Here is a 25,403-nt window from a genome sequence, read left to right as displayed (position 1 = left end):
TGGCAGCCGTGGCCGCGTAGGCTACAACCTATATTTTTCCATGCTTGCTTGGGCAACTAGACGGGTAAACTGAGAGTCCAATGAGACTGCAGAGTATACGTAGAACAGAATACCGTGCGCCAAGCGCTCGTACGCTCTTCCTGATCGGTTCTACCGGGCGGTGCGCAGTGCATGTGGGGCCGCTCGTACAGCAAAAGTACGGAGTACAGTATCTTCAAGATCCCTATGACATTCATGCTCTTTGCTTTTGGTTCGCAGGTTAAGTTTCATTGATTTCACCATGGAGTGGAGATGTCTACAGAAATCAGGTACTGACAGGCAGTTTTGTACGAGACCGCTTCGTCACACAATGGATCCGTCCTTTCGGTAGTCGCCCACGATCGGGGAACAAAGACAACATCAAATATCGGCCCATCCGCGTATGAAGATCCAACCACTATAAATAAACCAAAATAAGAGCATTCCACCATTTCTTGGCAGACACCAATCGCGGATCCTCCATAACTGTAAACTGTCCTCCAGAATGGCGGTGCCAAGCAGATTCTCTTATCTGATGTTCCGCCACTGACACGCGGTTCCCCACAATAATCCAGCGATAGCCAAACACTAGCTGACGGCTGACGAGTCTTGACGTAGTCGCGGTCGCAGGCTTTTTTGCGGTCAACCACGGATCCCTCCGGTTACATCAACGCCGGTTTACGCGCTGAACGAATACGATGGTCGGTCTTCGTCCAGGGTATTCGTTGCACGGAGTACAACCATGATAACCAAGACTCCAAGACTGTAGGCGAGAAAGGGGAGAGCCAACGGGAAATCAAATAAGGCTGTCAGCCAAGACCCGAAGGCCAAGCTAACCAAGCTAACCAAGCCAACCAAGCCACGGTCAATTCATAGATCGGAACCCTCGGGGCGGAAAAGATCTGCCGTCGCTGAAACAGGCAACTGACCACACGAAAACGAGTACTCCGTACAGAGCTCCGTGGTTAAAAGTGATTTATCTCCCGCTCCCTTCTTTTCCCCGTTTATCTGCCGGCCCTTCATCCTCCCGGCCCATTCCTCCCCACCGATCCTACTAAAAGATCGAAGTCTTTTAGAGACCAGATTCCCGGCCCGACTCCCCCTTTTTCCTCTCCCTCACCTTTTCTCGTAATTCTCTTTCTGTGGTTGCGGTGTACTGTACATACACATTCGCACAACCTTCCCCCCGATCTCCGAGACGCCGACCCCCTTTCTTTTTTCAGCGCGACAACAGGCTACGCCTCCCTAAAGGCCGACCGCGCCCTGTACAACCTCTGGCTTTGTGTATATACCTTCCGAGCCGAACATATGTCGATTTTTGTATAGCGCTATACGAACCATGAGATTCTCGGCCTCGAGCCTCCTGGGGCTCTCTGGGCTTCTGTCCGCCTCCGTCTTCGTCGTGGCCCAACCCGCGGACAGCACCTTCATGAGCGTACGCGAGAGTGTCGCCAAGGACTACGAAAGCGAAGGCGAGATTCCCAGGACGAAATACTTCAGTGAGTACCATCCACCAGCCATAAGCCTCCCCCGAGGCGCCCGGTCTTGGCAATGGGGCTTTTGGTGATCAGCCGCTGACTGGTGCAATCTTTAGCGGAATCCTCGTATGCTGATCCCTCAAATACGATCCATGCCTAGTGTCACTAACTTACTTCTTCCAGCTTCCACTATCACTATGACGGCCGGTATGCATCCTGATTGTGCACCCCTATCGCATGCGCTGCTAACGCCCTCCCAGCTTCGCGGATAAGCCCCTGCCCGACGATGAAGTCACCCCTCACCTCTCCGCCTTGATCCAGACCTACCTATCAATCATGTCGTCCATCGGCGCCGAAACATGGATCATGCACGGCACATTACTTTCCTGGTGGTGGAACCAAAAGGTACGGTGGTGCCCCCCTTCTGCCGGGCTCCCAGCTCCCCAGCGTCGACCCTGATCCTGACCCCGACCCCTCGGGAGGGGGAGCCATCCAAAGCAACATTGTCGCTAAAGAACTGTTCCCTAGATCTTCCCGTGGGACAACGACCTGGATGTGCAGATTTCCGAGCCGACTATCCATTTCCTGGCGGAATACTACAATATGACCGACCACCACTTCGACCTACCCGGTGTCGACGGCGGCCGCACGTACCTGCTTGAGATCAACCCCAACTACGTCGTGCGTAGCGAGAAAGACCGATTGAACGTGATTGATGCGCGCTGGATCGATAAGTCATCCGGCCTGTTTATTGATATCACCGCCGTGCGCAAGGACGAGGGCAAGCGTCAACGGGGCGACTCCGAGGCGCTGATGTGCAAGGATCGCCATCACTACCAGGAGAGCCAGATTTTCCCGCTGCGCGAGAGTTACTTCGAGGAAGTGCCGGTCAAGATTCCATACTCGTATGTCGAGCTTCTGGAGGAGGAGTATGGGGCGAACTCTTTGACGAACAAGGACTTCCAAGGGTATGCGTTATATCATTACTTACTGTGTTGTGGCATGCGCTCATTGATGACCGTTTTCCAGGCACAAATTCAACGAAGACACCAAGATCTGGGAGCAGATGAAGTGAGTGACACCAGCCCTATCGTCCTGACTGCCCCTGCTAACAACATTCCAGGCGCAAAATGAAACGATTTCTTCGCCGAGGCTGGCGCATGGGCGACATACCCACCCTCTCGGCTAGCAACCGGCCTCTTGTTCGCATGGATGCATCTTGAGCCACTCGCATGGCTTGCCATTTTCTCGGTACTTACATTGCATCTTTGCATTCGTGTTTCACCTTCAGCGTGATGGTTTTGGAGCATTCTCCCTATATTATTTTTGCATTTACATGGCGTTCGAATTGCATAGTGGACATGCATGGCAGGGGCTACCTATATTGACACGCAGCTTGTTTTAAATTTTGTACAGAATCATATGGGTCAATGAGTAAACATTTGTTCATAGGTCTTTTGGTGTGTACTCAGTCCCCTTGAGACTCTCAGATAGATTGTGACTTGGTGAGACTATACGTCAAATCAGATGGACAAGTAGATGGATGATCACCACTGCTATGATTGTATATCGGGAGGGATTCCATTCGAGTTGTGGGGGGAGTCAGAGTGGCAAGGCTACAACACATGTTGGCATTCTTGAATCGGACAAGACTCGATGCAGGAGCTTGTCTCCGAGCAGCATAAATAGAAAAAAAGACAATCCCTTATTTTCTCCTATTCTGATATATGTTGGCATCAGAGTAATAACTCATGTTGAACAATGTCCCTTCTAGGTAGTGTTCTGCCAACAAAAAAACTGACTACTGTATGGAAATATTCAACGTTTTCACAAATACATAGCCTAGCTAGTTATATTTCAACCACAGAGCCCTCTGGCATGGCTGGTGAGGATATCAGTGTGACGGTCCGATCTACTAGTTCAGTAATCGGTTCACACGAAGGCGTCCACATAGGTAGCTAAGGACAAATTTATTCCTTTTGAAAATTAGCCATGTTGATGAACCGAGGAAACTACCTAACGTCCGGGGTGGAAAAAGCTTCCGTAAGCCGTGGATGGGGTTACCGAAGCTACCATGGCTAGTTACTTCCCGGGATTTTACATAAGGCTTTTCTGTATTTGTCAGTTATGGAGCTGACAAATTATTGACAAGGCAGTTCAGCTTCAGTAATTGTAGAAGATTCAATCAGTAGCCTAACATGATAACTTCAGGGGAGATAGGAAAGAAGTCTGTTGCCTCTCCTAAAAACTAGGACCGCAAGGCTGGCAGGCGAGCTGTCGGGGATAGCGCGTAATCCCCCAAACGGGCAGTCTCCGTCCAGAACAGCAGGCTGAGTCACGGGTCACATGTGGATTGGCCCCTATGAATTCTGGCAAACTCCAAGAAACGTTCTGACCTTTTCCGCCCCGTGTATCACATCTGCCTTACTTGGACGGGCGGAGAATGCGGGAGACCTCATCTCCTCTTGCTGTGTTGTTATGTCGTTCAACCCTTCCTCTCCGGAGGCGCTGCTTCCCACCCCCACTAGTGAGAAAGCTCCGAGCAGTGCGCCGCCTGGCATGCCCGCCACCGCCTCCCGCCCGGCCCCGGATATCGCCAGCTCGCGGAGCTGTGTAACGTGTCGCCGCCGCAAGGTCCGCTGCAACAAGCGCTCGCCTTGCTCCAATTGTGTCAAGGCTGGCATTGACTGTGTCTTCCCCCCACCCGGCCGCGCCCCGCGCAGATCCAAGCGTCCGCCCGACACGGAGCTACTCTCGCGCTTGCGGCGCCTGGAGGGCGTCATCGAGCACCTGAACGGGAAAAACTCTGAGAACGGCGGGTCTACATCCAGTGTCTCGCCGACTCAGCCGCCTTTGACTTTTGCGTCCCTCCCCTCTGCTCCTCCTACCGCTGCGACCGCGTCATCAAGCAAAGCCGAAGCATCGACGGCCCCGGACTCTGGTTGCCCATTCGAGAATGACGATCCCAAGAAGCTTGCGCCCAAGAAGTTCGAGAATGAGTTCGGAAGACTGGTTATTGATGAAGGAAGGAGTCGATATGTGAGCAATCGGCTTTGGGCAAGCCTTGGGGACGAGGTACGTTGTTCTCCCTGTCTGCTGACAAGCTGTCCCACCCCAGCAACCAACCTTATTCTAACTATCCCAGATCGAAGAACTTCAGGACCTCCTCGATCACTCTTCATCCGAAGAAGATGATACTCCCTCTCCAGAATCCTCCCATTCAGGCTCCCACCAGGGCTTCCTTTTCGGCTTCTATTCCCTGTCCCACTCGCTTCGAGAGTTCCACCCGGATCTACCCAAGGTGTCGATGTTATGGGAAGCCTATAAAGAGAATGTTGCTCCTTTGATCACCCTTGTGCACAAAGAAACGGCTCGGAATCTCTTGGTCGAGGCAGCGCAGCATCCGGACTCGTTGGATAAAAATAACGAAGCGCTCGTGTTTTCTATCTATTTGTCCGCTATTGTCAGCTTGAAACCTGACGAGTGCATGGCCCGACTAGGTGAGGACCGAACCATTCTGGTCAAACGCTATCGCTTTGCCGTGGAACAAGCACTCTCAAGGGCCGGCCTGCTTAACACACAGAGTTTAATCCTCATTCAGGCGGCGGTTCTCTTTCTGATCTGCGTTCGCCGGGAGGATGATTCCAAGTTTGTGTGGTCCATGAACTCTGTTATCCTGCGCCTCGCTCAGGGTCTGGGCGTACATCGAGATGGGACCAACTTTTCTCTCAAGCCGTTCGAGACGGAGATGCGCCGACGCCTGTGGTGGCATATCTGTCTTCTGGATGTCCGTTCCTCCGAGGATCATGGAACCGATCCGCTGATCAACGAAAGCATGTACGACACTCGGCTCCCGTTGAACATCAATGACGACGATATCACACCAGAAATGACAGTGGCCCCGGAAGAACGGGTTGGTTTCACTGATGTGACCTTCTGCCTCATTCGTTGCGAAATTACGAGCGCTCTACGGCGCGCTAATTACTCTTGCCCCGGTGTCCGATTCCGTATGGGCGAGTCTACTCCTGGGATCGATCGCTGTGAGCGACTGATCCAGGTCATCAGCGACCGTGTCGAGGAGCGATATATCAAACACTGCGACATGAATATCCCGGTCCACTGGGCGACTGCAACGGTAGGACGGCTCATTCTCGCAAAGCTATGGCTGGTTGTTCATCATCCGATGACGCGGAGGGATCGGGTTACCACCGTGTCCCAGGCAACTCGCCAAAGCCTGTTCCTGACCGCCATTGAGGTTCTTGAGTTCGGCCGCCTCCTTGAAACCGATCCCAAGACCGCGAAATGGGGATGGTTGGTCCGGACCAACATGCAATGGCATGGACTCGCCTTTGTCTTGTCTGAGGTGTGCGTCCGTCCAATCTGCCCCGTCACCGACCGGGCTTGGAACGCGGTCAATGGTATTTACACGGACTGGGAACGCCAGGCAACACACAAGAGGGGCATGTTGTGGCGGCCGTTGGCCGCATTGATGAAACGAGCCACTTCATTTAGAGCCAAGCAACAGGAAGAACTTGTCGCCAAGTTCGGTCCGAACCTTACAGCATACAATCCTGAACCGACTGATCTCGTGATGACACATCATCAGACTCTCCCTCATATCCATATGCCAAATGCATCACCGCTTCCTTCGCCAATTCCTCCATCCAATCCAAACAATCAAATGGAATCTGACCTGGACATTAATTTGAATCAGGCGCCGTGGGAAACACTGCAGAGCATCTTCCCTAATACCAACTTCCTTGCTCCAGTGGCCCTCGACAATCCACCTATCCAGGGCCCAGCTCCGGCGGTCAGCATACCCACAGGACAGTCCTTTAATACCCCTATGAGCAACCCTTTCATGTCCCAGGAACATATCCCCGATACTGCCTCGCTCAGCTGGGACGAATGGGACAAAGTCATGCGGGATTTCCAGATGGACGTCGACAACGAGGATTCAAATGCCAAGGTTCCCAATGTTACAGAATGGTTCTCATGATTCTCTCTAGTTAATAATTTGATGGCGTCCCCCTCCCCTCCCCGCCTCCCGGTTCCATTCTGGACTCTGGCGTTCAGATATAGATGATACCTTGGCGGCGCTTTACCTCCTCTGCTCTGGCTTTTGGTTTATCACGACGTGACGAAATACGGTGTTCATGTGTTGGCTTTTTAACGATCTTTACATCCCCCCCGCTCAGTGTTTCTATATTTATCTTCTCTCCTGTGAAAATACCCTGATAATGTCCATATTCAGTAATACAATCTGACCAAATGTGTTACGTTGAATTTCGAGTTCGGCGAATCTATATAATTCTGTGGCTCAAGTTCAAAAAAAGACGATCTATGAACGCGTAGAAATCTAATATCAAACATAGGTACACCTAGAAGGATCTTTCGAATATCTGAAGAGTATTGACCGTCGGCTGGTCTAATGCTGCCGCCTTTTGATGCTAGTCCTGCACAGTTGGTAGACTGGTTGGATAACACACCAGCCAAGTCTGATACCCAGGTTCCCAGACACAAAGGCAGTCAACCCACGATACAAAAGTAAATTATATTAATCAAGCACCTGGGTGCTTGCTTCGTCACCTTTCAATTGACTCTGCCGCTACCAGTGATAGATTAACGAGGATTAAATTGTAAAGCCACACCATCATCGCGCCGCGTAAACAATGACATCATAGGTGCCGCGGGTCCAACAATGTCGCCCAGTGTCACCGAAATCATATAACTTCTCACACCATACCTCTACCCCCAGAATTATCATTATAATCAAACCTACGAGTATTCCACTGTACAAGTTGACTTCTGCAAATTCTATTCTGCAAACCAACCACCAAAGCATACCACATTCTTCTTAAACAATGCCGATCAACTCCTCCCAAGACAGTGGCGTGACGGGTGCTGCCAAATTCGTTACTTCTACAGTCGGCAATACGGTGGGCGGAGTGACTCGCACGGTTGGCGGCGTCGCTGGAGCCGCGACGCGCGGTGTGGGCGATACTATCAACAGTGCGACCGGTAGTGCTGGCAAGCCTGTCGGCGACGCGCTTGGCAGCGCGGGTACCGGGGCTGAAGATGGCGCGAAGCGCGTTGCGAGGGGTGTGGAGGATGCCGGACAGTGGAGATAGTTTGGTGAGGCGCTTGAGAGGATATAATGAAGATGGGGCAATTGTTTGGTATTTCTGTATTTTGGGTTGACTGAATCGAGTAAACGAGCTTCGATTGTTATGTACAGTCCCTAGGATGTGAAGGGAAGCCTGGGTTCTCTGTATTGTTATGGAAATATCTATCACCAGTTCCAGGAATGAAGATAGATAATTATAGCGTTTTCCCAATCAATCAGTAGAGTGTTCTATTACTCAATTTTGGCAGTCACGCTTAATGTTACTATTGACTGCGAACTTGAATCTTCAGAGGGGGGTGGTGTTTACAGAGGATATACTAAATGCAGCATATTGGCCGCAATTAGGTATGAGTATAAGTCCCATTCGAATCAAATGAACAATTTTTAACAGTTTTAGTAGCGTCGCTTTAGAACCACAAATATTCTGTTTGTTGTTGCCTGAATCTCAATGGCACTACGACATCAACGACGAACTGAGACGCTCAGGTAATACCCACCAACAAAACTGCAAAAGGCAGTCCAAGGATAGGAGAACAGTAAGCTTATAGGACGCTTTGGAATAGCTATCTAGCGACGAGCAAGTCTGTAGCACGTCCACATTGCAGTGCCGTTAATACCAACGCGGAAGTGTACCTTCGGCCGCCGTCCAGGATGATTGCATATCTGCCACGTGACCACACCGATAACGAAGCTCCCAGCTGGCATCAATTGATCTTCCTTTCCCCACGCCATTGTGTCATTCAACAACATTGAATCACCTTCAAGAGTGCGTCACTCCGTTTGAGATCTTGCGGAACACTCCCTCGAATTTTCTGAACTTCCACCAACCCTGGACGCTCGTCAGTCTCAGCCATCATGCCTTCCAAACGACACGCGGCCTCAACAACCTCCGCGCCGGCAGCCGTTACGCCCCCAACTCTCTCTTCCGGTCCCTCGACCCTGAAGACCAATGCATCTGCGGCTGAAATTGCGCACCATGTCTGGGGGCAGTACCTCGCCACGACACCGCAGCGGACATTGCTCCTGGACGCCTTCATGGCCTTCCTGGTCCTCGTCGGCGGACTCCAGTTCTTGTACTGCGTGCTGGCCGGAAACTATGTACGTTGATTCTGACCATGCCTCCTGCTCAAAACTTCATCATGGGGGTTTGCTCATCTCTCAATCAATTTGCTATGTGAATATGACACCGATCTGACTGCTCTTCTCCTCGTTAGCCCTTCAACGCTTTCTTGAGTGGCTTCAGCGCTGCCGTTGGCCAGTTCGTGCTCACAGCCAGTCTCCGTATGCAGACGAGTGATGGCGGTTCCGGCTCAGTCAGCAAGCCCAGCTCTAAGGGCAAGAATGCGCGTTTCGCAGACGAGGATAATGAGGCACAGGGCACGAGTACCTCGCACGAGAGGTAAGTTGTTACCGGATATGAATATGCCTTTTGGGTGGTCGTATTTGATACTAATATACCTCATAGAGCCTTTGCCGATTACATTTTCGGAAGCTTGATTCTACACTTCTTCTGCATCAACTTCATCAACTAAACCTCTCAACCCTTTCGATCCATCAAGACATTCGCTCTTCGCTTTGTCTGGCGCTGGTCCGTTCGACGAAGAGCAGGACAAATTTGATTTCTGCTGCTGAGCTTCGTCCTCGTTTCTTCACGGGGTAAATGCAGATGCATACAACTATACCTCCCCTACCGACTTGGACTATCATATTGAATGATCATGTTTCTTTGTATAAAAATTATCAATGCGAGACATGGCGTCAGAATAATGGTGTTGCAAGCAAGTAACTATTTCGCTAAACTGTTTCTAGATGGGGCGCCGGGTATCTTTGTTCCCATGATTCTGAACTTGTCTCACAAGTCCAGGTGTCTAATAAAGGTGCTTCGTATCGTACAAAATCGTATGTATGTTGTTGCCTTTCATGCAAGAGGTTCCCTAAACGACCTCCCGCTAGAATTGCCTTGGCCTCCTAGGTCCTGTGGGTCTCTTCACTACACTGCCCCCAGAACCACTGCTTCCAACGCCGGGTCGGGGTGATGGAGAGGAAGACGCGGCCACAACGCCAACTTGCCTCTTGCCACCCCCGATGACGGCAGACTTGCGCGCAACCGATCCAACCTCAATTTCCTTCTTCCGTCGGGAGGTGCCGTTGCGCTCCTCTTCCTCCTCGCGCGCCTTTTGAGCCTGGGCATGCCTGCGATCCTCATCTAATTGCTTTTCCAAGGCCACACTTTGATTAAATTCCCGCTCTGTGATACGACGGTCACGGTGAGAGTAGCCTTTTTCTTTCATAGAGTAGAAGACGCCGCCGAGCTTGGCAAGCCACTAGGGAAATGGGGTTAGCTGGTCAATGCATGTGCATGGGGGGGTGGAAGAGAAAGAGAATGGAAAGCTTACTTTTGGTTCGACTGCCGTTACAACAGACATGTACTCTCTCACTGTCAACCTCAACTCGTGGTAGACAACGAATGGGGGAGAATCGCTAAGCCCAGACAGGGCGCTTGACCCGTGCAAATTCATAGTCACGCCAGTGCGAAGGTTGATGTACTCCCCCCCTCTTCGTATTACCCCGTCGCGCCGCTTGATGGTAGAAGCCAGAACATATGCACTCGCGGATGATATCCCAGTCCGTGCCACAGGAAATGAGTGGCATCCTCTGAGCTGTCATGATGTCTTGAAACTGGTCACGAACCTCCTGGGCCTGTCTCAAATTTTTGGAATGAAGAAAATGTCTGGTGCACCAGCGATCGGAACAGCCGTTCGCCTTCCACTGTGTATACACATGGAGGAGAGTTAGATGGTCGGAGTCATGCACGAAAAACTTCTCATGGGCGGACTCAGACTCCTCTTCGCGCTCCTTGGGGCGGTAAAAGACATTGGGGACCGTGAGCATGGAGACAATGGTGAGCATTTCCTCGCTGCAGTCATATAGTTCCGCGGCCATGATGATGAGCTTGGCGAGTGCGGGATCGGCAGGGAACGGTGTCATGCGGCGGCCTAGCTGCGTGAGTTCGCCCAAGTTGTCTAGGGCTCCAAGGGCCCAAAGTTCGAAAAGAGATGTGGACATGGTTTCTTGGGAAGGAGGATCCATGAAATCAAAATCGAGGAGGTCCTTAACACCGAGAGATTTCAACAGTAGCACTGTATTGGCAAGACTTGTACGCTGGATTTCCGGGATCGTCTGCATGTAAAGCTCATTCTTGTAGGCTGCCTCAGTGTACAAGCGATAAGCCTTTCCGGGGCCAGTTCGTCCGGCACGACCAGATCGCTGATTGGCGTTGGCTTGGGATATGGGGGTGATCTGAAGATTGTCCATGCCCATTTTGGGGTTGTACATCTTGAGCTTGGAGTACCCTGAATCTACCACATACATGATTCCGTCGATAGTCAAACTGGTTTCGGCAATGTTGGTAGCCACAATGACCTTGCGAACACCTGGATCTGCCCTCTCGAAGACCCTCGCCTGTTGCTCTGCCGGCATTTGACTGTAAATGGGCAATATACTGAGCTTTGGCGGATCATTGAGCAAGTTCAACCGCTCGTCAATGAGATCGCAGGTTGCTTCAATGTCCTCTTGTCCAGTCATGAAAACAAGAATATCGCCGGGACCTTGTGAGACATGGATGGTCAAGACCTGCTTGACCGCGCTGTCGACATAGTCCTCACAAGGGGACCTTGAAAAGTGGAGATCGACTGGGAATGTTCTGCCGGGGATGATGAATTCCGGGGCTCCACCGTAAAAGCGTGAAAAGCGCTCTGAATTCATCGTCGCCGATGTCACAATCAATTTGAGGTCTCTGCGTCGAGCAAGAACCTTTTTGAGAAGACCCATCAAGACATCCGTATTCAAAGCTCTTTCGTGTGCTTCATCCATGATGATGCATGAGTATTTATCTAAATCAGCCTGAGCCAAGGACTCTCGGAGAAGGACACCATCCGTCATATCTGAGAGACTGCATGTTAGCGAGTATGCTCATAGCTCACGTATCGTAATGATGGATGTCACTCACATTTGATTACCGTTTTGTCACTTGTGCAATCTTCGAAACGAATGGCGTATCCAACAAGATCGCCGAGATCTACCTCCATCTCTTCACTGACACGTTTTGCAACACTCATGGCTGCCACGCGACGAGGCTGCGTGCACCCGATCATGCCGAGTTTCGAGTAACCGTCTTCGTGGAGAAACTGAGTCAATTGGGTTGTTTTCCCAGAGCCTGTTTCACCAACAACCACAACAACCTGATTGTCCCGAATCACTCGCAGCAGATCTTCTCGGACCGCAAAGGCAGGAAGATACTCTCTCTGTTCCCGCAAAGATTTGGTTTTGCTGAACGAGCTGGCACCGCCCTCGTCTTTCTTGAGGTGTTGTGCAAACTTGTTTCCCCCCCGCTTGTAAACCTCCTCGACTGGCGCAGCCACAGCGCTATCACCTTCCTCCTCCTCCGTAACACCCATCAGATTCCCCAACGCGGTGCCTGCCATTGTCGTCGCATCCTGCGCCTGCTTCTGCCGCTCCCGCTGCTGCCGGCGTTCTCGTACCACCTTGCTTCCCTTTCGGCTGAAGACAGCCATGTCACTCTGTGGATCTCGAATGGCGGAGATCGGATCCAACTGTGTAGTGAAGATGGTGCGACCATCGAGGAACGGCGGTCGAAGGTCGTGGACATCCAGATAAACTCGAGTATCCTCTTCATCATCGAACATCGAGACACCCGTAGTTTCTGTGTCCTGCGCAAGACCTGACTTCCGCAAGCGATCCCTGTCCCAGTCATTGAATGCTTGGGTTTTGTCTTTTTGGAAGTGACTGGTCCTCTGCCGTTTAGCTGGCGGCAGCCCGTGGCCCGTTCCGCTGCGATCCATGACGAGATTATTGACCCAATCCAGGGGTCAGCTCCACGAAGTCTGGATCAGTTGCGTGACTTGGTGATCTGCAGAGGAAGTTGGATTCTCGCAGCGTGTCTCGCGCGGTGGGAATTCCCAGACAAACAGTGCAAATAAGTTGTTATCAGTCACGTGTCAGTTCAATCTGTTTGGAGGCCACGGCGCCACCTCATGCAGACTGGCTAATTAATAATGAAATGGCCAGATAGTATCCAACCTGATTTCTGGTTCCTATATTGTAATAGATAATTTATCACTTGTTGTTGCTGTCCATTAGTAAAGGTGGGAGAAGATCTCATTGTGGCCACCGGGCCCGCGGAACATTAAGCAGCAGCGGCCCCGCGTCGTCATCTCAGCTTTTGAGCTTCCTGTACCTTACTTGTCTCGAGCCAGCACACCGTCACCATGTCCAGCCAACAGCAGGTAGACCCAAAGAAGCAGCAGGGTAAGGCAACTCCTGGTCCGTATCCTGTCAAAAGAACGCGATGGCTGACACACTCCTCCCCCTACAGAGCTGCAGCTTCAGTACACCAATTTCAAGAACACCCTTCAACAATTAGCGCAAAAGATCGGTGACATCGAGCAGGAGGCCGAGGAGCACAAGTGAGTTTGGTGTGGCTTTCGCTGCCTTCATATCGCCCAGGCACAGAGGGGATACCATTTGATGGGACCTGCCTCTTGGGGTCAAAGAGGGAGCGCATTGGACACCATGGAGACTAATACCATATTGTCGGGCACAGGCTTGTGATCGAGACATTGGACCCTCTTCCGCAAGACCGGAAATGCTTCCGTTTGGTCAACGGTGTTCTGGTCGAGCGCACGGTGCAGGATGTTCTGCCGAACCTCAAGACAAACTCGGATGGCCTGAAGCAGGTGCTGGAGGATATGCTAAAGCAATACAAGTCAAAGCAGACAGAGCTGGATAGCTGGAAGGTACGTTTATGCCCTACTTCCCGGCAGGTGCATGTTGTTGGAAGGATGCTTCTTGAGCCCCTAAAGCACAAGACTGGGACGTGTGGTGTTGACCTTTTCCCTTTTATCTGCCTCTGCAGAAGAAGAACAACATCCAGGTTGTGCAGCCCTGAAAGGAAATCTCCTTCGGTTGTACCTTTTGATACCCGGCTATTCCCTACGGGGTACATTGGAGCCTGTGAGCAGGAGACTATGGGCGTTAATGGGAATGGTACCAAAATTAGAGAAGCTAGCATGATTCACTTCAGCCATGACGAAATAAAAATCCATCATAATCCACACTGCAATAAGATCGGCGGAATGCTTGAGTATACTGGGTCTTGTGCAGCCCATTACTATGCCAATAGTCTTTTTCAAATCTAGCCTACAGATAATTAGTCCGATATCCTCGATATCATTGCACATGCGATGTCAAACCAGGAAAGCAGGGTTCAATGCCCGAAAATTGCACATGGATTATGCCAAATCATCATTTGAAACCCTCGTTGCTTTTGCATGTTGATTGATGCAAGCCTGCGTGCCTGACTCGGGAGCCAACCTGTGTCGTCAGGCCCTGAGCAACCCAACCCCCGGTGACCGGTCTACACAGCTGGTTGTCATCCTGCCAGGTCATAGATTGAAATGATATTTGATCTGATTTCATCATGCAGGTGGAATTATTAAGTATTATCCACTGAAATTGAGGTGGTATGGGGCATACAATTCATTACACTCATTGGGAAGGCAGTCTCCGTTTCCCAGACCGAAGTGCGGTAAATGACGGTTCCTTGTATGTAAGTAAGCCAAACGTCTGCCTGAGGCGGCCAAGATAGGAGACGATTACGACGGCTGGCGGGCTCCCCTCTTCGACTCTTGGACTCGTTACCAACCTCATCCTCGGAAGATCAGTGGAATCCAGCAATCCTAGTGCACTGACTGCGAATGTCCCACTGTGGCTGTGGTGGTTCCTAATTCAAGAATATCTCCCTGCTCATATCTACTTGGGTAAGTAGCCAACCGCCGCGCTCGTTCGGGGGGAGTTCTGGTTCGCCAATTCGCCCTCCGGATGAACCTGGGACCCTCTCCTCCCCAACCCCTCTCCCAGCGCCCTGACCCTAGTGCAGACGAATCGGAATAACCAGAAACTGTACCTAATTACACCGCGATACCCTGGATTGTTTATCCTAAAGGTTAGCTCTGCCCTCCCACCCCCGGCCCTGCGCGACGTGAGTCCAGCTGGGCTCGAGACCCCCGGGCTTGACCCACCTGCGACGCTTCCCGCGTTGCATCCCGCGTCACCACCACCCTCAGCTTGCGCTCACGAGGTTCTCCATTCTCTCACCCCTCCCAACGTGTGAGGCTTGCATAATTGGCATTCGCACTGCAGCTGCTGGTGCGACGCGATCGCGCTTCCTTTACAGAACTTCCTCCCTAACCCTCATCCGATCCATTCCCGTTTTGGCCAAGCTAATCGGGTGTCATCGCGCGCGCGTCCCAAGTACAGATAGCTCCTGCCCATTATTGCCAAATCCCCCACTTGGCTGACATTCTCCTCCCTGAGGCTACCGTGAAGCGGTTTGTACCCAGCCAATACATCTTTCTCTATATCGACCCAGCCTAGGCTGTCTCGGAATCCTTGATCGCGCGCCATCTTACCGATCTGACGTGGTCGTTGCCAGCAGAGTGAACAACAATCCTTGACGCCCAAAGGATCCGCGCGCAACTTTATCTACTCATAATCATGTCTGAATCACAGTCGCACTCCCCCAAGGAGCATGAAGACCCTGGGGTGCAATCCGGCGACGACCAAGAGCAAATGGACAAAGACCAGCAAGACGCCCAGGCACAGGGCCAGGGCGAGTTCGAGGTTAAGGAGCAAGATCGGTGGCTTCCGATTGCGAATGGTTAGTTGCGTTTCCTTGCAGGCTCTCGGTTCTGATTTGCGCGTACCTTACTGCTAATGGTTGACCATCACCATTTACTCTCTTTTTTCCCGCCTCGAACCACCTTATATGCCGACCAGCTCTATTCTCATGTCTTTTTTTGATTCCCTTGCGATAATTTTATGTCTTGTTTGGCCAAATACTGCTTGCTGTCTACAGGCTCAAGACTGATGTCTTTTCTCTCAATTACTGCCATCTCATGTTTTATTTCATTCCCCCTCCATGACAACATTTGACCACTGCCTCTCATTGATGAGAGATCATGCGCTAATGCTCAATTCTGACAGTTGCTCGTATCATGAAGCTCGCCCTGCCTGAAAATGCCAAAATCGCCAAAGAAGCCAAGGAATGTATGCAAGAGTGCGTGAGCGAGTTCATCTCGTTTATCACTAGTGAGGGTGAGACATATTCCCTGTACTTTTCGCTTGCGAGCAGTTGACTGATACGCTTGGTTAGCATCCGAGAAATGCCAGCAGGAAAAGCGCAAGACCGTCAACGGCGAGGATATCCTGTTCGCCATGACATCGCTCGGATTTGAGAACTACGCCGAAGCCCTGAAGATCTACCTCTCCAAGTACCGCGAAGTGAGTTCTACTTCGCATATCATTTGAAAGATGTGGCGCTGATAGCCTTCTAGACTCAATCCGCCCGAGGCGAGAACCAGGGCCGCCCTAGTAGCAGTGGCTATGGGGCCGGTGGCCCCGTAGGCGGGGCCGGCCAGGCTCGTCCTGCTGGGTTTCCGGAGGGTGCCGAGGGTGCAAACAGTATCCTGAACCCAAGCTTGGACCCGGCCGACCAAGATGCCTCTGCGTACGGATACCCTCCCATGGTCGGGCAGCCGCACAACGGTGCTGGCGGAGAGACGTACTAGTGGCACTCGACATTGTCGGAAGGCATCAGTCACGCATTTCTCCCAGTCATTTTCCATAAAGCAAGTCTTGCTAAAGAAGGCTGTCGGCGTTTCGGATTCAAGGAACGGAAGCGTGAGGCGTGCAGGCGCCCTGGGTTTCTTTACCCAGTGTCCTATGAGTACCACTATTGAGATTTTCTCTCTCAACTGTCTGGCTAACAAATCTCTGGGGCTATTCGAGGTGGTGGAGTGATTGATATACATTTGGAACGGCAGAAGGGACCTGTCCTAATCCGGGGGGTTTTTGTGCTTACGCGGCGGCAAGCAGGACCCTTCTAGTAAGGGCTACTCGCCGCTCTGTTACTTCTGGAGTTCTTACGGGAATCGGGTGGTTAAAATAACCGAGTACTTGTGTATTTATGACCGTTGCCTTTCCTAGGGACCCTCTTACGGTCTGCGATAGAAGAAGACAGCCTTCGGCTATACTTCGTTCTTCCCGATAAGCCCTATCAACGCCACCACTATTGGCTGTGTATTACGAGCGCTTTCCAGTCCCCAAGGTGGCATGACTGTAGATGTAGGCGTCTTATCAATGCGATATCTTTCGGTCCTGTATGTCTCCTACGCTTTCCGACTCTTATCTTTCGTGTCTGAGAGTCTTTTCCACCATTCAGTTACATAATCCGCAACATCTCCGCACCACGTGAGACTCCACCGGACCCGATCCCGCAGTCCTTAACTTCCCGAACTTTTCGCTTCCCTGTCGCATTGATTGTCCTTTTACCCTCGGTAATCGCCTGTGTGCCTCATGATGCCCTGAGCGTGTTGGCGAGAATTGCTCGTAGAAGAATGCAGAGCAGTGGCCGATCTGCACATGGAATGATGTCGATGATCCTCCAGCCATGTCCTCCGCCAACGATAACGCTCCCTCGCCGCTCGCGGATGGGGTGAGCAAGCGCAAACAAGGTAAGCACTCTATGAACACCCTGCTCGGGTCTAATTTGTCACACCGAGGAGTCTGATAGCCCTTTTACTTGGGGCTGGCTCCCAAACCCTGTCTTGGCGGAATCAATCACGTTTGCTGATCGGGTGGCTCAAAATCTCTTAGGTTCGGCAGCATGCGTCCATTGTCACCGGCGCAAGGTCCGCTGTGATGCCCGTGTTGTCGGATTGCCTTGCACGAACTGTCGCGGCTCCGGAAAGGCCGACTGCCGCATCCACGAGAAGAAAAAGCGTCTTGCGGTGCGGTCGATTCTTGATCCCGTTCCGATCCGATCTCGGCCTCTACCGACGTCAGATCATATCGCCAACCCTTCGACTACAGCAGGAACACCATTGCCTTCAAGTTTCCCAACCACGTTTCCAAGCGGCACTGGGACAACACCACTGGCAAGCAATCTACAACAACATGGATTTCCGCCGAATCCCGGGTCCGAAGCATTCGTGCGGCAAAGCCCGGACTTGTCGCATGCCCACGAGGCACACACGGAGATGGAACAGCACCTCGTGAAACTCATTGATGAGGAAGAATCTGGTCGAAGAGAAATCCAAAGAGGCGTACGCGCATTCTATGTTGGTCATGAACACTCCAATATGTCCTTCCTGATCCGCCAGCAGCGAGATCAGGATGATGATGTGTACCATTTCGCCAGCAACGAGATCCCACGGCGACAAATGAAAACCGGTCATGATCAGCTGCTCATGGATGCCCTCACTCTCCCCGAGCCCGCACTAGCGGATGAGCTAGTGCAGGCATACTTCACTTGCGTTAACCCGGGATATCCAATAGTCGATGAGGATTTGTTCATGACGCAGTACCGGAATCGGGACCCTGCCGATCCCCCGCCAATCTTGTTGCTCCAAGCGATTCTACTTGTTGGCTCACATGTCTCTCGTCCGAAGGCGGAGCGAGATGCGCTGAAAGAGATCTTCTTCCGCCGTACCAAGTACCTGTTTGACAACCGCATTGAGCGAAATCGAGATATCCTCGTTCAAGTGGCGTTGATTTTGACCTGGCACTCGGACAGTGCAGATGACGATGTTGCCGCAGATGCTCACTTTTGGGTCGGTGTGGCTGCACGAATCGCCACTGGGCTTGGAATGCATCGCAACCCGGTGTCTAGCCGTTTTGTCACCCGCGATCGGCGGATGTGGAGACGACTGTGGTTCATCTTGGTCCAGTTCGACGTGATGGTCTCTCTGTCATACGGTCGTCCTCAAGCTATGTATGTGATGTCGCAAATTGATTCTGAGCCGTGTGGATGCTAACAGCATATTGCTAGCAACTTGGATGATTCAGACGTGTCTCCATTGACCCTCGCCGATTTCGAGAATTGCGGGCCTCATGTACAATCTGACTTTGTGATTCATTTCACAGAGCTCTGTACTATGATTTCATATCTCATCCGAGACCGATTCGGGCTTCGCGCCACGGATGAACGACGCAAGGCGGTTCTCCAGGAAGCCGATGAGTCTCTGGCAAATTGGTCTTTGAAGCTCCCTGATAATCTGCGCCTCCGAGCATCTGACATGGACCCGTGGTCTGCCATGCTTCATCTAACGTATAACAATTTCCTTATTCTGCTGCATCGGCCGCATCCACGAGCGTCAGCGTACTCAGATGACTATGGTCCACACGACGCTGAGATCTGTAGTGCTGCTGCTGGGGTCATCGCTTCCATCTTCGAAGAGCTCAGGCTCAATGACCGCTTGAAGTTCCTCTGGTACACTGGCGTTCATACCTTGTTCACGGCTATGATTCAAGTCCGGGTAGAGCTTCGGTTCTCTAATCCAGTCCTCGCGATCAACGCCCTGCGTCGCTTCGATTCGGCATCCTTTTCTCTCCGGGAACTGGCCGAATATTGGGTTCACGCAGGCACAATCCTGCGCCTCTTCGAGGACTCGAAGCGTCTCCAAGAGGACCTCCGCATGGCAACCAGTGGGGGACCCAAACCGTACGCTGCCGCCCAGGCTCAGCCCCCGCCGCCACCTCCCATCAAGGCTTTGCAAGTTACCTCTCCTCCCGCTCCTGCAGCAGCCATGCAGACTCCACGGCCGATGTCCTTCGGTGTGCCCACACCCGAGCCCACCCCGATGCAACAGACAACACTGTCGCCACAGGCAAATCCGGGATTCGAGAACTGGATCACAGCACCGCTCAGGCTCAATGCTGGCCCCTTGGAAAGGAACGACCCCTACTCGACCGCTATGCAAGTCGATCAGATAGATCAATCTCGCGATTACCCAGACTGGCGACAGCTCTTCTCCTTCACGGACTCCGATCTGCCCGTTCCTATGGCAATGGAAGGTCTGATGGAGCTCGAAGATGAATGGCGGCAGATCTATTGGCAGGACACCCCCATGGCGGACCTCATGCAAGATGGCGGCTGGATCCCCGGCTAGTGTCTTTTCCTTGTTGTATATACTCGATTTATCCTCCCACCACTTTCCTCCCGACTACCCATCCTCCAATCTTTGGGCCAGTTTGAATCTTCATTCCCGACGCCTTTCTTCCCACTATGACCCTGTGGCCTCACGACGAGATGAGATACGCAGGGCAGCGCTTTCTACGAGATGCTACACAAAGACTTCATACGATACCATGTCGAAAACGATCGCACACAACCTTATCCTCATATACCTTCTGATAGAGATATACAGTGTTATATAATTTCGAAAATCTTTATATAGTTGATATTGGGAATGTATTTTGCTCACATTTGTTCGCATTGATGTGCCGTTTGTTCATGTTCCGAGTAATTTCGGTAATTGCGATGCAATGCAGTCCAAATTGCACTAGACCGGGTATGAGACTTGGGAGTGTCAACCGAAGACGAAACGCCTCCAGTTCTCCGCGAGTTGTCGGACGCCTTCCCGCAGCTCCCATCCGCGCACCTCGCAGATTTGCCGCGCCACATCGTCGAGCAGCTTATCCATCTCTAGCCCAGCGACATGGATGTCACTTTCGATCAAGATGCGCTCTGCGGGTAGCGCCTTAATCACATCGGAGACCTTCCGCGCCGGTGCACCGCTGAAGTTAATGACTGCTGAGAAAGAGAAGTAGACATCCGATGGATTCGACTTCTGCAGGAATTGCCGAATTTGTTCGACAGGTCCAGTGTAGGAGTGCATACAGATGCGCGGAGGGAATGAAAGTGGCTGTTGATTATCTTGCGGTCGGCCCTTGTTTTGATGGTTCTGCTTTTCCTCCTCATCATCGGAGAGTGCCCCTTTCAGCATCCTGCAGTCTTTCTCTTTCTCGTCGCGATACGACGGGACGCTCATGCCCTTTCCACAGCTCCTTCAGCACATCAAAGACTGCCCCATGAGCTTGTACGCTATGCACTGAGACGGCGCGCTGCATTTCCCCCGCTAGTCGCAGCTGTGCTTTCAATACTACTCGTTGATGATCTAGCTTCACCTTGTACGGAGAAAGACGCCGCCCTTCGCGCGATCCTGGCGTAAGCTCCTCATCGCGATTATCGAGGTCCTGTTGTGACCAGGCACCGGGCAATCGGAATGACTTGTCCAAGCCCACCTCGCCGACGAGGGCGTTCGGAAACCGCTTCAATCGGTTCCGTGTCTCCGCTATATATGTGGATAACAGCTTTGGTTGTGGCAGGTGTTCAAGAAACTCAGGATCGTCGGCTGGCGAGGGTGTTAGGACGGCTGTGTAGTGCGCATCTTTTTGTTGCGTGCTGTCTGGTTCCGTATCATCCAGGATCTGATGTGAAAACCACGGATGCCAGCCAAAACACGGCACAATTTTATCTTCCTGTGCCACCTTCTGGTGGACATTGAGGGACTCCGCCGTCTGCTGCACAAGCTCCTGATCCTCGCCGCGCGTGGCCATGATCGTGAGGGCCGCCGCCTTCATGGAGGGGATGCTGGCGACCGAGGCCATTGTATCGGTCGGATGGCAGTGCGCGTCGTAAACGCCGAGATCCCAGGGGAAGGCATGCTGGGAAGTCTCCTGGGAAATGGACATGGTGAGCAAGGAGGGAAGTAGCGACGGGGCTCATGGGATGTTGCGGTCGAATCCATGCGGATGATGTAAGTGGGGTATCACATGCATTACTCCGCAATCTCACCTGCAAGAACAACAATAAGAACACGGCTGTGGCCTCGGGGCCTCGCCCTCGAGGAGATTCTCCTCCAGGCTCTCAATGGCCTCGACGTGCGCCTTTCTCGCAGCGCTGTTGGCGCTGCCGATCCTGTGGCTGGTCTGCATCCCACTAATACTATCGGCCTGGCTAACCGTCTCCTTGGCCCTGATCACCTTACTCGTGCGATTTTCCGTGGTCTACCTTGAGGTTGGGTATGGCCTGGTCGCCAGTTTCTTTACGCTTCCGACTTCAAGTTCGTCGTTTTTGACATTCGCTGCATCGGAGCCTTCTACCCCCGCTGCTGGGAACTCACGGCCCACCTCGGCGTATGGTCTGATCCAAGCTCGCCTGAACAACGATGATCCCCTCGCATCCTGGACGCTCACAGGTGTCTCTGATGACCCGTCAAAGCACCGAAAGAAGTCCTACGCAAGGAGCATGACTGAGGCGCACAACTTGCCTGCCACACCTTTCATGAACCTTCCTGTCGGTGGCGATGAGAGACGGGACTTTGAAGGTGTGGGGGGTTGGCGTTCATATCGAAATGCACAGCCTGCTTCGAGACCCCGTACATCCCATTCTGCCCAAGAAAAGCCTTTCAGCTCTCCGTCCTCTTCATCTGCACAGAGCGTCAGCGGCGAAGTCGACCCCGAAGGTGATCTCGATGCCGACGAGCTTGCCTGGCTGTCATTGAACCATCGCCTGGAACTACCTTCACAAGTCGTGACCCTAGGAGCTGGATCAAATACAGCATCTTCTGTAAATACCCCACCTAACATGGATTACATTGATACCCGCAATGGAGGTAGCTTCCATGCCTTCGCATCAACGACTTCCCCTCGCTTTCATCACACTCAACACCGTGGAGACCAAAGACATCACCACCGCTCCCACACCACCTCAGCGCTTACAACCTTCGACCGCCGTACAGGAAGTGGTCTATCTCTCGCACTCTCTACTCGGCCAGACCACACGGCTCGCGCCGTGTCACCTTCGGCATCAAGAGTTGCACCGTTCATGACACCACAACCATACTCGCCAATGCAGACCCGACCTTCCACCCACAATCTAGCGAACAGTAGTGTGTCTCAAACAAACACATATCTCTCAAGCTCTGGGGACGGCTTTAGCTCTGGGTTCCTCGGGAGTAGCGGCGGGAGCTTCGGATCTGGAAGTGGTGGTTACTTCACCCTGCAACGGCCTGGAACCGGGGGATCTTACATTGCCCCGCTCTCGGCACAGGATACACCTTACGCGAGTGGGTATACAACCCCGGGCACGGGTGTATCGAATGAGGACCGAGATGCGTCGTCTCTGGGGTTTACGCGACTGATGGCTCATTATCCTACCAGCGTGAGACACCGGAGACGAAGTATTGCAGGTCCTCATTCAAGGGTAGGCACCATTGGCGAACAAATCGGATGACATTGGACAAATCCCGAATCTTTTCCCCTGTAAATTCCTCCTTGCACAGCATGGTATATAGCCACCGAAGTTCAATTGAAGAACCCAAGCACAAAATCAATCGTCTCTGTTCAAAATCTATGTTCTAGTTATATGGATTATGGTATGTAAATAATTCGAAAGAGACAGAAGTCCAAGTCGAAAGGACAAAATCCAGAAAACTCCTAGAGGGGAACAAAACACCAAATTACCCACGCAAGCTTTCAGATCACGCGATCACGCCTCGATAAATATTCATAGTCCATTACTCGAGGACGACACACTTCTTCAAAGAGTATTAATAGGCTCACGCCCCTCGCTCCCGCCGGTTTACTTCTTCCATCTCGGATAGGACAACCTTGTTGAACTCTTCCCATCCGTCTAGGTAAAGGTGGTGCCCGGCTCTGTTGATGACAACGACCTTGGATGAACCTTGGTCGTTTTGTCGCTCCTCTGGTGTGGCATTTGCCAGGACGCGCTGCTTTTCTTCTTCGAGGCGGTTTGCAGCATCGTGGCCACCGGAGACATCCATCCAGTCGTGGTCACCATACATGAAAACGATTGGAAGGCCCTTCTCGCGGCGAGGGGCTGGCGCTTGGGGTGCGGCTGAGGGAGAAGTCTCTGCTGGAGGGGTTTCAGGAGCTGCAGACAGAACTGATGATTTGGAGAAGATCGAACACGAAGACGGAGACGTCGTGGCGGGGTTGGGCAGTGGGCTGTTATCAGCGTCAATCATTTGGCGTCCAACGCCATGAATGCGGCGGATAAGAGGACTGCGGGCAAATGCGCCGGGCGCGAGGATGTACGCAAGGGCATATTCGCCACTGCCTCGTTGGCTGAAGATCGAGTATGAGTAGTCGTGCAGCGCCTTTGCTTCTTCGGCTGGGAGATGGGAGAACCGGCGCGAGGTCCACCCAGACACTATCCGCGGGCCTAGCGGACCGGTCCAGCGCACCAAGCTGAAGGGGGAAATATTCGCGTCCCACAGATATGCGAACCACTTAGGCATATTGCGACGCGGTGGGCGACTTTCAGCGCCCGGTTCGGGATTGCGGCCGGTGATGAAGCTGCCGTCGGCTGTCTTCGGGGTAGATCCCGGAACCGCGGCCGACGAGGTGATGTCTCGCTGGTCCTGGGTCATCTCGTTGGCAAGCGTGGATTGCGATGGCTCGGGTACGTCCGCCGTCACGGCATATGGGTCCTCGGGGATACCCACAGGAGAGGCTAGGATGAGCTTGTTGAGGTGGCCCGGGTACTTCAGGGCATAGGCAACTGCCATATAACCACCTAGACTGTGACCGAGCAGGGTGAAGCGATCAATCTTTCGCTTGATTCGCCATTCCTCCAAAGCATCCACAAACCATGCTTCGGCCTCACGAATAGCCTCCTCCCTTTCCTTGGCTTTGATCTTGAAAGGCGGCCGCGTGCTCCGGCCCATGCCCAGCATATCCAGAGCATGTAGCTGCCAGCCTCTCAACCGACTGAGCGGCTCGAAATTCTTGTAGAAAAAGCCTAGACCAGCGCCGTAGCCATGAAGCATGACCAAGTGCTGATCGGCCTCTTCGCCCACTCGCTCCACCGAGAACTCATTGAGCGCGCGGTCTTTTCCGGTCAGCTCCACCATGCTGGAGCTCCATCGGCGGGGGCCATAGGGGTCATTGAGAGAGTTGGTTGAAATCTCTCCTTGCTGGTTGCGGTCTGCAGCCTGCAGACTGTCTGGAGTAGATCCATTGGGGAAACCCGCCAAGTTACCAGTCTGGAGGTGGGTTGGGGGCTGGTGATGGAGATATGGAAGGTAGGAAAGGACCTTGTGCTCGGCCGCAGCAGCCGGTAGACGAGCCCACTAGAGCAAGCATAGAGAATGAGCAGTGTATTCAACCGTGATGCGCGTGGCGCAAGCAACCTACCCATTGACTGAATCCTTCGCGGTACCCCAACGGGAAGAACGAGCTGCTGGCCGCCGCCGCCCCAGCAGCGACGCGGGCAGCATATGGCGTTCCCTCTTGGCCTTGCATCCTTGTCCGACGCTGTGCGTGTTCGCGGATGTCCTCTTGAGATGAGTTTAGCGACTCCGAGGTCATTGAGGAGGAATGGCGACGTCCCAGAGAGTAGGTGGCAAACGTAAGCGGGCGCACAGAATTGGCCCAAAATCGCGAGACTGGGAAGAGTATGAAGCGTGACGAATTCGCTGAGAGAGAGCCAGACTGACAGACGCTTTCTGTCACTGGGAGAAGTTGAGTGGCGACGCTCATGGACTGCTGAAGAAGTCGACCCGGAGACAAATCGGCCACGCCGCTTAACCCCGACAGGCAGCCAGGCGCATACGCAGAACCGCAAAAGTCGGAGGGATTAAACGCCGACGGAAGGCAACTGGAATAGATTGAAGAAGTGACCCTCTCTAAGGAACTTTGTCTCTACAGAGAGTGCGACAGAGTCGGATCTCCTAGTCGAGTCGAACGCAGAGTGTATACAGTGGGAAGGTGGGCAAGGCGGGAAGAGATGATGTCGCCGCGATCTGCATCCCCTACCCTACCCTACCCTACCCTTCCGACCCTCTCCTTCCTCCGCTTCCACCCACGATGACGACCGCCCTGGGCCGCCACGG

General features: G+C 52.6%; 11 protein-coding genes across 11 annotated transcripts; 8 read left to right on the top strand and 3 right to left on the bottom strand.

Annotated features, from left to right (window-relative positions):
* Positions 1-1,357: 1,357 nt before the first annotated feature.
* On the top strand, positions 1,358-2,571 carry N7482_008290 (uncharacterized protein; the record flags this gene model as incomplete). Its single annotated transcript, XM_056690414.1, has 4 exons — positions 1,358-1,581; positions 1,757-1,901; positions 2,025-2,464; positions 2,526-2,571. The coding sequence occupies 4 exons, from the start codon at positions 1,358-1,360 to the stop codon at positions 2,569-2,571; spliced, it is 855 nt and encodes a 284-aa protein (XP_056540179.1).
* A 1,403-nt stretch (positions 2,572-3,974) lies between these two features.
* Positions 3,975-6,495, top strand: N7482_008289 (putative C6 transcription factor; the record flags this gene model as incomplete). Its single annotated transcript, XM_056690413.1, has 2 exons — positions 3,975-4,571; positions 4,642-6,495. The coding sequence occupies 2 exons, from the start codon at positions 3,975-3,977 to the stop codon at positions 6,493-6,495; spliced, it is 2,451 nt and encodes an 816-aa protein (XP_056540178.1).
* An 865-nt stretch (positions 6,496-7,360) lies between these two features.
* Positions 7,361-7,627, top strand: N7482_008288 (uncharacterized protein; the record flags this gene model as incomplete). Its single annotated transcript, XM_056690412.1, has 1 exon — positions 7,361-7,627. The coding sequence occupies one exon, from the start codon at positions 7,361-7,363 to the stop codon at positions 7,625-7,627; it is 267 nt and encodes an 88-aa protein (XP_056540177.1).
* Positions 7,628-8,469: 842 nt separating this feature from the next.
* On the top strand, positions 8,470-9,155 carry N7482_008287 (putative oligosaccharyl transferase subunit Dad1; the record flags this gene model as incomplete). The annotated part of the gene is made up of 3 exons (XM_056690411.1): positions 8,470-8,721; positions 8,838-9,022; positions 9,089-9,155. Coding segments are annotated over 3 exons (504 nt in total), but the record flags the coding sequence as incomplete, so codon positions are not given.
* A 417-nt stretch (positions 9,156-9,572) lies between these two features.
* On the bottom strand, positions 9,573-12,485 carry N7482_008286 (putative mRNA splicing factor RNA helicase (Prp16); the record flags this gene model as incomplete). Its single annotated transcript, XM_056690410.1, has 4 exons — positions 9,573-9,947; positions 10,020-10,230; positions 10,304-11,567; positions 11,633-12,485. 4 exons carry the CDS (start codon positions 12,483-12,485, stop codon positions 9,573-9,575), a joined length of 2,703 nt encoding a protein of 900 aa, XP_056540175.1.
* A 426-nt stretch (positions 12,486-12,911) lies between these two features.
* On the top strand, positions 12,912-13,591 carry N7482_008285 (putative prefoldin subunit 2; the record flags this gene model as incomplete). Its single annotated transcript, XM_056690409.1, has 4 exons — positions 12,912-12,951; positions 13,019-13,109; positions 13,247-13,439; positions 13,559-13,591. 4 exons carry the CDS (start codon positions 12,912-12,914, stop codon positions 13,589-13,591), a joined length of 357 nt encoding a protein of 118 aa, XP_056540174.1.
* Positions 13,592-15,198: 1,607 nt separating this feature from the next.
* On the top strand, positions 15,199-16,271 carry N7482_008284 (nuclear transcription factor Y subunit beta; the record flags this gene model as incomplete). The annotated part of the gene is made up of 4 exons (XM_056690408.1): positions 15,199-15,361; positions 15,688-15,798; positions 15,857-15,984; positions 16,038-16,271. 4 exons carry the CDS (start codon positions 15,199-15,201, stop codon positions 16,269-16,271), a joined length of 636 nt encoding a protein of 211 aa, XP_056540173.1.
* An 881-nt stretch (positions 16,272-17,152) lies between these two features.
* N7482_008283 (Zn(II)2Cys6 transcription factor) lies at positions 17,153-19,652 on the top strand (the record flags this gene model as incomplete). Its single annotated transcript, XM_056690407.1, has 3 exons — positions 17,153-17,216; positions 17,359-18,475; positions 18,533-19,652. The coding sequence occupies 3 exons, from the start codon at positions 17,153-17,155 to the stop codon at positions 19,650-19,652; spliced, it is 2,301 nt and encodes a 766-aa protein (XP_056540172.1).
* Positions 19,653-20,072: 420 nt separating this feature from the next.
* N7482_008282 (TatD family hydrolase) lies at positions 20,073-21,237 on the bottom strand (the record flags this gene model as incomplete). Its single annotated transcript, XM_056690406.1, has 2 exons — positions 20,073-20,479; positions 20,529-21,237. The coding sequence occupies 2 exons, from the start codon at positions 21,235-21,237 to the stop codon at positions 20,073-20,075; spliced, it is 1,116 nt and encodes a 371-aa protein (XP_056540171.1).
* Positions 21,238-21,415: 178 nt separating this feature from the next.
* On the top strand, positions 21,416-22,780 carry N7482_008281 (uncharacterized protein; the record flags this gene model as incomplete). Its single annotated transcript, XM_056690405.1, has 1 exon — positions 21,416-22,780. One exon carries the CDS (start codon positions 21,416-21,418, stop codon positions 22,778-22,780), a length of 1,365 nt encoding a protein of 454 aa, XP_056540170.1.
* Positions 22,781-23,105: 325 nt separating this feature from the next.
* Positions 23,106-24,879, bottom strand: N7482_008280 (putative alpha/beta hydrolase; the record flags this gene model as incomplete). Its single annotated transcript, XM_056690404.1, has 2 exons — positions 23,106-24,641; positions 24,706-24,879. 2 exons carry the CDS (start codon positions 24,877-24,879, stop codon positions 23,106-23,108), a joined length of 1,710 nt encoding a protein of 569 aa, XP_056540169.1.
* Positions 24,880-25,403: the final 524 nt, after the last annotated feature.

The sequence above is a fragment of the Penicillium canariense genome, assembly GCF_028826845.1.
Source record: "Penicillium canariense strain IBT 26290 chromosome Unknown utg000006l_segment0_segment0, whole genome shotgun sequence".
In the NCBI taxonomy this organism is placed as follows: Eukaryota; Fungi; Ascomycota; class Eurotiomycetes; order Eurotiales; family Aspergillaceae; genus Penicillium; species Penicillium canariense.
This window is presented reverse-complemented; position numbering and strand designations above follow the sequence as displayed.